This window comes from Endocarpon pusillum (assembly GCF_000464535.1).
Source record: "Endocarpon pusillum Z07020 unplaced genomic scaffold C716229, whole genome shotgun sequence".
NCBI classification, from domain to species: domain Eukaryota; kingdom Fungi; phylum Ascomycota; class Eurotiomycetes; order Verrucariales; family Verrucariaceae; genus Endocarpon; species Endocarpon pusillum.
In genome coordinates this window covers 389,270-400,642 of record NW_006913567.1, presented here as the reverse complement: position 1 = coordinate 400,642, position 11,373 = coordinate 389,270, and the positions used below count along the sequence as shown (strand labels likewise).

The 11,373-nt window shown below is 49.5% G+C and overlaps 5 protein-coding genes across 5 annotated transcripts; 3 read left to right on the top strand and 2 right to left on the bottom strand.

The window, feature by feature from the left end:
- Positions 1 to 451: 451 nt before the first annotated feature.
- Positions 452 to 1,768, top strand: EPUS_01478 (uncharacterized protein; the record flags this gene model as incomplete). The annotated part of the gene is made up of 3 exons (XM_007788420.1): positions 452 to 457; positions 497 to 835; positions 890 to 1,768. 3 exons carry the CDS (start codon positions 452 to 454, stop codon positions 1,766 to 1,768), a joined length of 1,224 nt encoding a protein of 407 aa, XP_007786610.1.
- A 1,338-nt stretch (positions 1,769 to 3,106) lies between these two features.
- On the top strand, positions 3,107 to 3,730 carry EPUS_01477 (uncharacterized protein; the record flags this gene model as incomplete). Its single annotated transcript, XM_007788419.1, has 1 exon — positions 3,107 to 3,730. The coding sequence occupies one exon, from the start codon at positions 3,107 to 3,109 to the stop codon at positions 3,728 to 3,730; it is 624 nt and encodes a 207-aa protein (XP_007786609.1).
- Positions 3,731 to 4,384: 654 nt separating this feature from the next.
- On the bottom strand, positions 4,385 to 5,365 carry EPUS_01476 (uncharacterized protein; the record flags this gene model as incomplete). The annotated part of the gene is made up of 4 exons (XM_007788418.1): positions 4,385 to 4,614; positions 4,664 to 5,043; positions 5,234 to 5,273; positions 5,326 to 5,365. 4 exons carry the CDS (start codon positions 5,363 to 5,365, stop codon positions 4,385 to 4,387), a joined length of 690 nt encoding a protein of 229 aa, XP_007786608.1.
- A 369-nt stretch (positions 5,366 to 5,734) lies between these two features.
- Positions 5,735 to 8,146, top strand: EPUS_01475 (Heat shock protein 78; the record flags this gene model as incomplete). Its single annotated transcript, XM_007788417.1, has 1 exon — positions 5,735 to 8,146. One exon carries the CDS (start codon positions 5,735 to 5,737, stop codon positions 8,144 to 8,146), a length of 2,412 nt encoding a protein of 803 aa, XP_007786607.1.
- A 1,467-nt stretch (positions 8,147 to 9,613) lies between these two features.
- Positions 9,614 to 11,225, bottom strand: EPUS_01474 (Casein kinase I; the record flags this gene model as incomplete). Its single annotated transcript, XM_007788416.1, has 5 exons — positions 9,614 to 10,272; positions 10,325 to 10,730; positions 10,778 to 10,926; positions 10,974 to 11,043; positions 11,097 to 11,225. The coding sequence occupies 5 exons, from the start codon at positions 11,223 to 11,225 to the stop codon at positions 9,614 to 9,616; spliced, it is 1,413 nt and encodes a 470-aa protein (XP_007786606.1).
- Between the last annotated feature and the right edge of the window lie 148 nt (positions 11,226 to 11,373).

Below are 11,373 nucleotides of genomic sequence, written 5' to 3'. Positions count from 1 at the left end.
TGCGAGTAAAGAAAGTCAATAGTGAGCGTTAATGTCAAGTTGTTGTGAAATGGAACCTGGATATGCAAGATTGTAGACTTGTGTGGCCATGTGGGGGTACACCTAGATCACCTAGTAAGCAAGCATTTCAATGCCGAAGTACTAGTAGTACTAGTAGTACTACATGACCCAAATTATTGGTACAACAGCTAGCCAAGCTCAGGCTAACCTGTCTTGGCGTGATTGACGATAGTGGTTCTCGCGAAAAGCTGCAAACACGTCCACATCAACAACAACAAAAGATGTTATATGAAGCATTGAACGCTCATTCATCTCCATTGACCATCTGCATCCTACGACTGACATTATATTCATTCAAACCCTACCTTAACTCCAAAACATAATACTAATAATAGACTGAGTGAGGATGGTAAGTTGAGCAAGCTGTGCCACCTCTGATGCTACCAGAGTTATGTGGGTAGGCAGCTGCTGGATCAATGCTAACACGGCGCCGTAGTCATCCTCTCTTCGCCGTCTTGCATCCGACCACGCCTCATTACGGCGGTCTGGCCTCCCACCACGCTACCTCTTCCCTCCGAATCAAGAGACCTCAATTCTTCCGGACGACCTGACACAACTTACAGTCCTCTTGACTGGAGCGCAAGACACCCCGTATGCCCAAGGACTATGGCAGCTCCAGCTACGAATGCCAAATGATTATCCAAAGGACCCCCCAAGAGCTACATTCAAGACACGTCTGTGGCATCCGAATGTGGAGGAATCCACAGGCGCTGTTTGTCTAGAAACGTTGAAGAGGGACTGGGACCCGAAGCTGACGTTAAGAGACATTCTGCTTGTATGTTTTCATCTTATGCCACCATCTTGGGCCTTTAACTGACTGGATGCGCAGACAATTTCGTGTCTCCTCATTCATCCGAACCCTGACTCTGCCCTCAATTCAGCCGCGGGATCACTGCTGCAAGATGACTACGGAGCTTTTGCGGAGCAGGCAAGGCTCATGACTTCCATACATGCGCGCATACCTGCCCATCTGCGTCACGCAGTTGATGCTGCAAGAAGGCGAGGAGAAGAGAAAGATCGGTTAAGTGATCATGCAGAAAAGGAAGCCACCCCGGCAGCCTTGAAGTTGAAATCGCATCCAGTGTCTTCGCTTTTACAAAGGGTTCCATCTACTCACCCGCAGCCTTATGCGTTATCTCCAATCCGCCAACCAGTGGATAGCGAGAGTTACGAGTTGTCAGAGGACGAGGAAGATCATGATCCATGCAAAGAGAATGATCCATCTCAAATCCCTTCTCCAGTCATAGAGAGTCCTCGAAGTCCGCGCAAGAACGTCCTGGGAAAGCGTCCTCTCTCTGAGCTCCCAACCCCAACGGATCTGGAGGAAGGTATGACAGAGTCGGAGAAGAACATTGCGGTGAATCAGGACAGCCAGAGTTGCGCTGCTTCTTCTTTCGGTCCTCCTAAGAAGTCGCCCAGGCTAGCAGTGACATTGGCCGTCGCGAATATCTCTAGTAGAAGGAGAGAGGGAGCAGTTGATGAACTTTGCGCACCTGACCCTCGTGTGAATAATGTTCCTTCTGGTGCGGACGACGAAAAAGAAAACCTCGAGGCCATAGACACCAAGAATGCCTCCGAAATGACGAAGATCCCAAATCGAGGCCCGATCTCAGATACAGCAACTATTCGACCTACGCTGCGAAAAGTCTCCAACCTGGGTTCGATTAAGGCCAGAGCACAGCCTCGCGTAGGACTCCGCAGGCTATAAAGTCTTACGACGACATACATAAATAGAAGCCCCTGGCTCGATCGTCCGCCTCTGATGCATTAGCAAGCGTTGCGTTGGGAGCAGCATAGGCAAGCGATTGGAACTTTGTTTGCATTTAATTATCATCATAGCATTGATCATATCTACAAATTTTGTCGACATGACATATTCGATCCAAACTTGTCTCTACTTCATCGGACTGACTAGCCTTGTAAGCGTACGAAGTAAGACACGCAGACTAGTTCAACATTGCCCACCATCCCACTGCTAGGGATTGCATGAAATCAACCTCTTGGTGCAGTGGTGATAGTTGCCATCCTGCCGCGTCGAGATCAACGTGTCTCACTTGGGTAGTGTTCGCCTCCTTCATTACTCAAGTACTACGTAGTACGGACTCCGTCAGAACCAACTCCAGTTCTTTCTCGAGGTTTGAGTAGTCTGAACACTGGGACCAGTAAATTAACAATCTATTATTGCAAGGGAGGCTGGGTGGACCTCCATCCTGAAACAAGCTCTTGTCAGGTCCTCGGATGGCTGGTTGGACTGGCTGGGCGGCCGGAGGGTAGATCCACTGTGCAGATCAGGCCGAAGAGCCTTGCAGACTAACACCATCGCTACTGTTTTTACGGTGGTCAATGCTTCGTAGTATGTGTTGGTCTCGCCTGAATTTTGACATCTCGCTTACGCTTACGTGGTACGAGGTACAGGCTTGAGGAGCCCGTACTTGCCCAACTGAGGACGAATTTGCAAATTGGATATATTGGTAGTGATATTCATTTCCCGGAGTCTTTTCATCCACCTTTTGCTCAGCGGTTTACCCACCATCTCATGGCTGGCGCTGAGAATATGCATAATTCTGCAGAGCATGCAGCATACAGAAATCGCATTCCAGCCTATTGGATTTCGGTTGGAGAAAAGGACGCGTAGTAGGGAAAGCCTAAACCTCATCTAGGCTTAGGGGCTCCAGCCAAGCCAGGGTACCCAGCGAAGCTCAGGGGCAAAGCGGCACTAATCTGTAGCTAGCTGCAAGCCACTAAACAACTCTTCCCTGCCATTCTACTTTTGTCCAGCACCCACTCAGCCACTTTAATCGCCTGTCCAACCCCCTTTCACCATACATAAACACACTCGCTGACAATCTGAGTCCTTTTTCTCTCCTTCATCAGCTTCAGACACAGATTCTTCACAAAAGTCTTCCTTGATTCAATAGTAGACAAGCAACAACTCTCGCTTCATCACAAACCATCAACACTCGCTCGAAGTCTACCAATCTTTAAACTCAGCCATCCACTCATACCACTACAAATATCCTCACCAAAACCCACACAACCACCAAAAATGTACACCTCAAGCAGCCTGGTAGTCATCGCCTCCCTCCTCGCCGCCAGCTCCTACGCTCAAGAGGACCCATCCACCGTGTCAGCCATCACCCAGATCACGGACGGCCAGCCACAGGCTCCCGTCACCACCCCAGTCGCTTCCAGCTCCTCCTATTCCAACCCATACGTGACACAAACCAACTCCCTCGGCGTCGTCACCGGGCAACCCAGCCCAGAAACCTCGCAACCCCTTCCCGTTACCAGTCAGCCATCCGTCATCACCTCCATGTCACCCGCTGCCACATACGTGTCCAATGCCCCAGGCATTCCGGTAGGCTTGAACACCACCCTGTTGCCCGTGGTCAGCTCCAGCGCTGTTGAGGGCACTTCGGCTGCTGGTAATCTGAGCACCAGCACTTCCACTGCCACCGCCACCGCCACCAACACCAGGACTCAGACCGCCAGCCGCACCACCGGCACTTCGGGCTCTGGCACGAGCGGGAGCTCGACTTCTGAAGAAACCGGCCCTGCTTCCGCCACTGGTGCCGCCGGTGCCATCCACCCTTTTCTTGTAAGAGCTTTTGTGGACAGATATTTGAAGGTCGACCTTTTTTGGAGATCATTACACTTTTTCACCGGATAATGTTGGAGAGGATGGAAAAATAGCGCCGGCGATAATATGCATTCAGGGCGCACCTGGTTGAACAGCGGGGAAATTTGTCTTTTCGGCCATAAAAGGCATTCTAGATAATAATATAGCAGAGCAATGCATAGCATAGCACAGTCGAAGAAAATAGTCCAGATTAGCCAAACAAATCAGAAATTAATATAAAAAACTGCTTGTCCGATTTCCAAGTCCTTCCGGTGACGAAAACTATATGATTGATCTGAATTCCTGGTTGTTCGTTCGACATCTTTCCGCATTATATACGGGTAAGGAGGCCACTTCAGGTGTCTCGTGTTAATGCTATGGCAGATGAAGAGACGACACAGGAAGGGATACTCAACACTGTTTGTTTACCCTCATACGTAGCAATAGTCTAAGAAGCATATGTCATCCCATCTGGTCAGATAACGGGGCCGATGCAATTACGAGATGTGTTAGAAGCTCAAATAGGGACCTGCATGACACCTTGAACAGCCTGTAGCTTAGAAATTGCTCTGGTCTAACAGATTCGGTGCAAGCACAAATTCAACAGCCTATGATGACTGCCTGAATCTCTCATGATTGTGGGTTATTGTTAATCAACGTATGTCATCGTTGTCGTCAATATGTGCCGTGACCGATCACACTCGTCTACAGCTTCTGCATAGCGACGACATCCGTAGACTGAACATGTTCCTCGTCCTCGGCGATCTTTTCCTGTAGGTCGTCGAGAGATACTTTTTCATCCTCGACAACAAGATTGATCTGCAGTTTTTTGATACCGAAACCGACAGCCACGAGTTTATGGCCGCCCCAGACGAGTCCATTCATCTCGATGGCCTTTACGTTCGCAGTGAGTTCGTCCATGTTCGTTTCGTCATCTGGCAACTGTGAGCTGTGGGTTTTTTCAGTGGGAATGGGAAAACTCACCCCATGGCTTCACATCCAACGTCACGATAGACTTGGCGGCCGGCTTTGCCTTGCCTTCTTTCTTCTTCTTGTAGTCTGCTAATCTCTTCTCTCGCTCTGCAACGGCCTCTGCATCCTCTTCTTCTTCTTCGCTTCCGAACAAATCCTCCTCCTCCTCCTCTTCTTCATTATCCGGGGCGTCCTTGGGATTGCTGGTGACCGTGACAGCCTCAGGACCATAAGTGGTGTAGCTCTTTGATGGATCGCCAGGAAGAGTCGAAAACTCGGGCTCATAGGATTTTATGTGGTTGTACCAGCGATAGGCATTGGGGTATTTCTCAACCTTGGGAACCGAGGGAACAGCTTTAAAGCTCGAGACATCTGCTTGAGAAGGGCCGTAACTAGGACTGGTCAGCTTTTTGATTTGCAGCTGAATAAGACTGGAATGCAGATCTTTCAAGCTTCAGGGATGCAATGTATTGCAATTGGAAGTAGTCATTCGGTGGGGTCTTAATCCACCTCATCAACACGGACCAAATTGTTCTCATCAGAAAGCAGCGGAATGAAAAGAAGTCAGCGTTTGCAGCCTACCCTATAATGTAGCTTCGAGTCTTGACCCAATTATCCAGGACTATTTACCAGGTCAGTGGGAGGTATTGTGGGCAGCAGTAGTTGCAACATACGGGTGAGACCTGCGTCGGAGACGAAATCTGTGAAGCCCATACTGACTGATGTAGGTTCTGGGACCGAGGGCTGCTGTTGGCTTCCAAGATTCAATAATTCGAAGATGTGGAGGAAATTTGTATTCCGTTGTGCTGTACGTAGAAGCTGCCAAACTTCTCGATTTTCGAAATTCCCCTTTGAGCTTAGTGAAGGAAAGCTTAGCAATACTAGCAATACATAGTAGGTGCGGAGTGCACGGACCAGTATATCATATGAGAGCACCGATGATTCCAGAACGATCTCATCTGCCACAGAAATTGCCATCTAAAGTGGCCTGCCGTCCAGAGATGGACTTCTTCCACCTTCACTACCGGTAACAACAGTGTTCGCGAAGCTAGCTTCGCCAGAAGAGTGCTTCAAACTACTACAATGGTAGTCAAAGTGCCCGTGCTCGCTCGGCGAGCCTTCTCATCCGGAGTATCAGTTCGACATAGAGTCATTCCTTGTCCACTTTCGCTCTCCCTCCGAAATGTAGCGGTCACGCAACCAAAGGCTCCGGCAATCACACACCATGCTGCTCGTCACTATGCGAATGGTAGACCACACCCTCCAGGCGGAACGCATCGCATGAATCTTGGAGGAGAACCTGAAAAGCCTGCTCTTGAACAGTATGGTGTCGACTTGACCGCGCGGGCCAAGGCTGGCAAGTTGGACCCCGTCATTGGTCGAGATGGCGAGATCCATCGAACGATACAAATTCTGTCCAGAAGGACAAAGAACAATCCGGTGCTCATTGGTGCCGCTGGCACAGGAAAGACAGCTATCTTGGAAGGTCTTGCACAACGAATCGTTCGAGGCGACGTACCAGAGAGTATCAAGAACAAAAGAGTTGTGGCGTTGGATCTAGGGCAGTTGATAGCCGGGGCGAAGTATCGCGGAGATTTCGAAGAACGTCTTAAATCTGTGCTGAAAGAAGTTGAAGATGCCCATGGTGGCGTCATCTTGTTTGTCGATGAGCTTCATACACTACTTGGTCTGGGCAAAGCTGAAGGATCAATCGATGCCAGCAATCTTCTGAAGCCTGCTTTGTCAAGAGGGGAGCTGCAATGCTGTGGTGCGACGACTTTGAATGAATACCGCCAGATAGAAAAGGACGTTGCGCTAGCCCGACGATTTCAGCCAATACAAGTCGGCGAGCCATCTGTGCAAGATACAATCTCCATCCTTCGAGGTATCAAGGACCGTTATGAAGTCCATCATGGGGTTCGTATTACGGACGGTGCTCTCGTTGCCGCTGCGACCTACAGCAACCGCTACATCACTGACCGCTTTCTCCCTGATAAAGCCATTGATCTTGTCGACGAGGCTGCCTCCGCCCTACGCTTGCAGCAAGAATCAAAGCCGGACGCCATTCAAAAGCTCGACCGAGAAATCATGACAATTCAAATCGAGCTTGAATCTTTGCGCAAAGAAACGGATGTTGCCAGCAAAGAGCGGCGGACCAAGCTTGAAGAATTGCTAGCTGATAAGCAGAAGGAAGTCGCACGCTTGACAGAGATCTGGGATAAGGAGCGTGCCGAAATAGAGGTCATCAAGCGTACAAAGGAAGAGCTCGAGAAAGCGCGGCATGAACTTGATCAGGCTCGGCGAGAAGGGAACTTTGGCAAAGCTGGTGAACTGCAATATGCCACAATTCCAAAGCTGGAAGCTCAAATACCCCAAGATGGTGCTGCGAGCGCCGATGGGAAGTCTGGTGAATCCTTCATCCATGACTCTGTAACCGCTGACGATATCGCAAATGTGGTCAGTCGCACGACCGGCATTCCTGTCAACAAACTCATGGCAGGCGAAGTCGAGAAGCTTGTCCATATGGAAGAGATCCTGCAACAGTCTATTCGGGGCCAAGACGAAGCCTTGCATGCCGTCGCCAACGCTGTGCGAATGCAACGAGCGGGCTTGAATGGCGAGAACAGACCTCTCGGCTCGTTCATGTTCCTTGGTCCAACGGGAGTAGGTAAAACAGAGCTGTGCAAGAAGATGGCCAATTTCCTCTTCTCAACTGAGACTGCTGTGATCCGCTTTGACATGAGTGAATTCCAGGAGAAGTACACCATCTCTCGCCTCATCGGCGCAACAGCAGGCTACATTGGCTACGAAGATGCAGGTCAACTAACCGAAGCCGTTCGCCGAAAACCCTATGCTGTTCTCCTCTTCGACGAATTCGAAAAGGCGCATCGCGACATCTCCGCCCTCCTCCTCCAAGTCCTGGACGAAGGCTTCCTCACTGACGCCCAAGGACACAAGGTCGATTTCCGCAACACCCTCATCGTATTGACATCCAATTTAGGCGCAGAGATCCTTGTCGGCTCCAACTCGGACCCCTTCCTCACACAATCCAAGTCATCAGCCATTAAGACGCAGGACTCCGAATCCGTGACCCCCGAAATGAAGAAAGCTGTTATGGAAATCGTGCAGTCCTCCTACCCGCCCGAATTCCTTAATCGCATCGACGAGTTCATCATCTTCAATAAACTCTCACGTTCTGCCCTTCGCGATATCGTCGATATCCGTCTGCGGGAACTGCAGTCCCGACTTGATGATCGCCGCATGACTATTCACGTCTCTGACGACGTCAAGGAATGGCTTTGTGAAAAGGGATATGACCCAAGGTATGGGGCTAGACCGTTGAATCGGTTAATCGCTAGGGAGATTGGAAATAAACTTGCAGATCAGATTATTAGGGGACAGTTGAGGACGGGAGGTATTGCCACGGTTGTGAGGAAGGACGATGGGTTGGAGGTTTTGACGGAGTCGCCGCCACTGGATACTGGTGGAGGTTAAACGGCCAGTTTTTGCCGCTTGGGGATAAAACCAAATGCTCGTTCTTACCCTTCCCTCGGTACTGCCTCTTGTTTATTTCATCTCCAAAATTCATGCGGGCCTGGCTGGTAGAGCACCAGGCCTGACGTGGCATTGGCATGGCGATGGAGTTTTTTGAGTTGGTGATGCACCAACCGTCCGGAGATATCAAAAGCCGCTGACATTTCGTTCTCTGTTGAAGAAGCTTTGTTGTACATCACCCGTCCCTCCACTCAGCAAAATTCTGGGGCTATCGGCATGCATAGCAATGGAGTTCAAACACCGCATCTTATAGGCGACAAAGGCGAACAAAAGGGAAAGGGATAGCTCATAACAACACTACTCCTCATGGATCATTTAGAAACAAAATTTAAATAGTTGTACACCATTCATCATCACTCCCCTCTTGTCTCCCTTTCTTTCTACTTCCGTGTTATAGTATGGCCATGACCATGGAATCCATCCACCATGCCATCATCATCATCTTGTAACTTGTTGTCTCCTTCCCCAGCAGAGTCTTTTCAACAAGGAAGTTAAAAGATGAAGAAGAAAAGAAAGATAGAAAGAACACCGCAACCTTCAGTTACCAGTTAAAAACTTTTGCAAAAAAATGCAATCACCGTCTGGAGAAGTCACATTAAGAGCATCGTCTGAGGCAAAAGAGAAGAATTTTAGCGATCTGTACTGCTACGCGGGCCAGTGCTCCAGCTTTATATCCAGTGAGCCTGCTCAAGAACTAGATAACTAACTGGTCCTGACCACCTTATTCGCTGACCCCTTTGTCTGTCCTCCCCTTCTCTCGCGTCTTGTCGAGCCTTCTCTTATTTTCGTACTATGCATACAATAATACACGACGAGGCACGCCCAAGTTGAAAAATCCCAACAGATATGCAGCAGTGAAGACGAGGATGCCTGTAACTAAGTAGCGCCTTTTTTTCCTGACCGGGACGGAACCTGAAGAAGATACGGAAAGAAGTAGAGCACAAGAACAAAAAGGTATGGAAGAGCGAGCAAGCGGTCGTGATCTCATCGTGCCTCCAGTTAATGAATTGTTGGCGAAGTTGGAGTGCTGCAAAGCCAGGAGATGAGGATGCGGGAGAATGCCTTCTGCTGGTGAAGGCCGAGATCGAGGCCCAAGGGCCAAGCGGACCGTGGGTGTCGTTTGCGTGCTTGAAATGTAGAGAGTGGACCACCAAAAAGAAGTGTCGTTTCGTGGCCACACAGCGCTAACGATTGTTGATGTTACACACCCTTCTCGAGGAAGAGAGGTTGGATTCATTGTGACAGAGATTAACCGTGACCAAGAATGGTTAGAAATGAGCTTTTTGGATCTTGGTTCTCGTAGAGTGATATGCGAGACCAGCAACGCTTTGCAGGTATGGTCTTCGCCTTATGTTTCGCACGCAGCTGAAGCCGAAAGCCAGACCAGTCATGACTGGCTTACAAGACTCATCTCGACGCACCACAACATAGAGTCTTCATAAATTTCTGAAAGAAGGTCGGTTGCGCTTCTTGCTGCTGTCCATTCACCGCACGTCCTTGACTGTTTTGCAGAGCTCCGGCCGCCGGACTCGGCCTCGATGGTGAGGCCAAATCTAGATTACTGGTCTGCATCTGTGCCTGCATGCTCGTTGATGGCGTAGTAGCATTTATCTGTACAGCAAGTCCACTACTCCTCTTCGGCAGATTCGCCCCCGCGCCGGATACGTTTCCTCGATCGCGTGATGTCTTCCCCAGGGCTGCTTGTCCGGGCTTCGCCGGTGAGCCTGGGGGCGGGGGCTGCGCGGCGTTTAAACGATCAGCCGAAATTGCACCACGTACATCGGACTTTGAAGGTCTGCCATCAACACCGCGAACTCCCGGAGCACCAACTAATGCCCGGTTCGAGGCCTCAGGAGCCGCGTTGACTGCGTGGTGATGGTTGCCTGCGCCGGAGCTCTTTGATTCCCAACCTCGGCCTCCGTTCAGTTTCATCCAGTCATACTCTCCATCTTCGAGTTCGTGTGCGTTCCGAGCAGCTTGAGTAAAGAGATCTCGGAGGTGGTCGTAGTCTGGCGTATCCTCAAAACCAAGATTGCGGACGTAGCTGAGATAGTGATTAAATTCCTCTGCCGAAGAGTTAGTGTACCATCAGGAGCTTCGTCCTCAATCTCGACATACCTGGAAAGCCATCACATAGATCCTTAATTGCCGTAGTCTGCTTCTTTTCTCCAATTTTTTCGTACTTTTGCTTGTTGGTAGCAGCTTTCAGGCCTTGCCAAGGTAGGCCCCCACGCAAGAAATACATGAAGACATGTCCCAAAGCTTCCAAATCATCCCTTCGTGACTGCTCCCTTCCCAGATGTGTGTTTATGCTCATGTATCTTGCCGTTCCCGAGAGCGATTTGCGCTCTCTGTACGGAATATGCTGTTTGGTCTTTGGGTCTCTGTATTGTTTTGCCATTCCAAAGTCGATGACATGAATGACATTGGCTGCTTTGGTGTTCGGCCGACCGATCAAGAAGTTATCTGGCTTGATGTCGCGGTAGATGAGGTTTTTTTCGTGAATGGTTTGGACGCGTGAGAGCTAACAGACGTTAGTAAAATGGAGGTTAGTGAAATGATCCTTCGCACCATTTGTTTTGCAACCATCACTACTGTTTTGATGGAGAACCTCCTATTGCAGTGGTCAAACAGATCTTCGAGACTAGGTCCTAGCAGGTCGATAACGAGGATATTGTGAAGACCCTCTTGACCAAAATAGTAGACGTTGGGAACGCCGGCTGGACATGATTAGAATGGGGTAAATGTTGGGAACAGAGCAACTTACGGCACCCTACAAGAATCTTGTATGTCCGGTACTCGTCCCGTAGCTGTGGTGCATCACTTTTTCTAGGTTCCTGTATACAGTCAACATCACACGTTTATTTAGAGCACAAGCTCAAAAACATACGAATTTAATCGCGACTTGCTGATTGTTCAGCAGATTGGTGCCCTCAAATAAGACACCGAATGACCCCTCTCCGATTTTCTTTCCCACGCGGTAGTGTACACCAACAACATTTGATGAAGAAGACGCCATAACACGTGGATCGATGCGGTAAGTGGGGGAGTATATGTTGTATTTTTGTAGCAAGGGGAACGTGAGCGGTTGTGGTAGGTCCAAGGTAACCCAAACGAAGATGTAATAAACTACTTGTCCAGTGTTAGCATTGATGATTGCAGCGAAG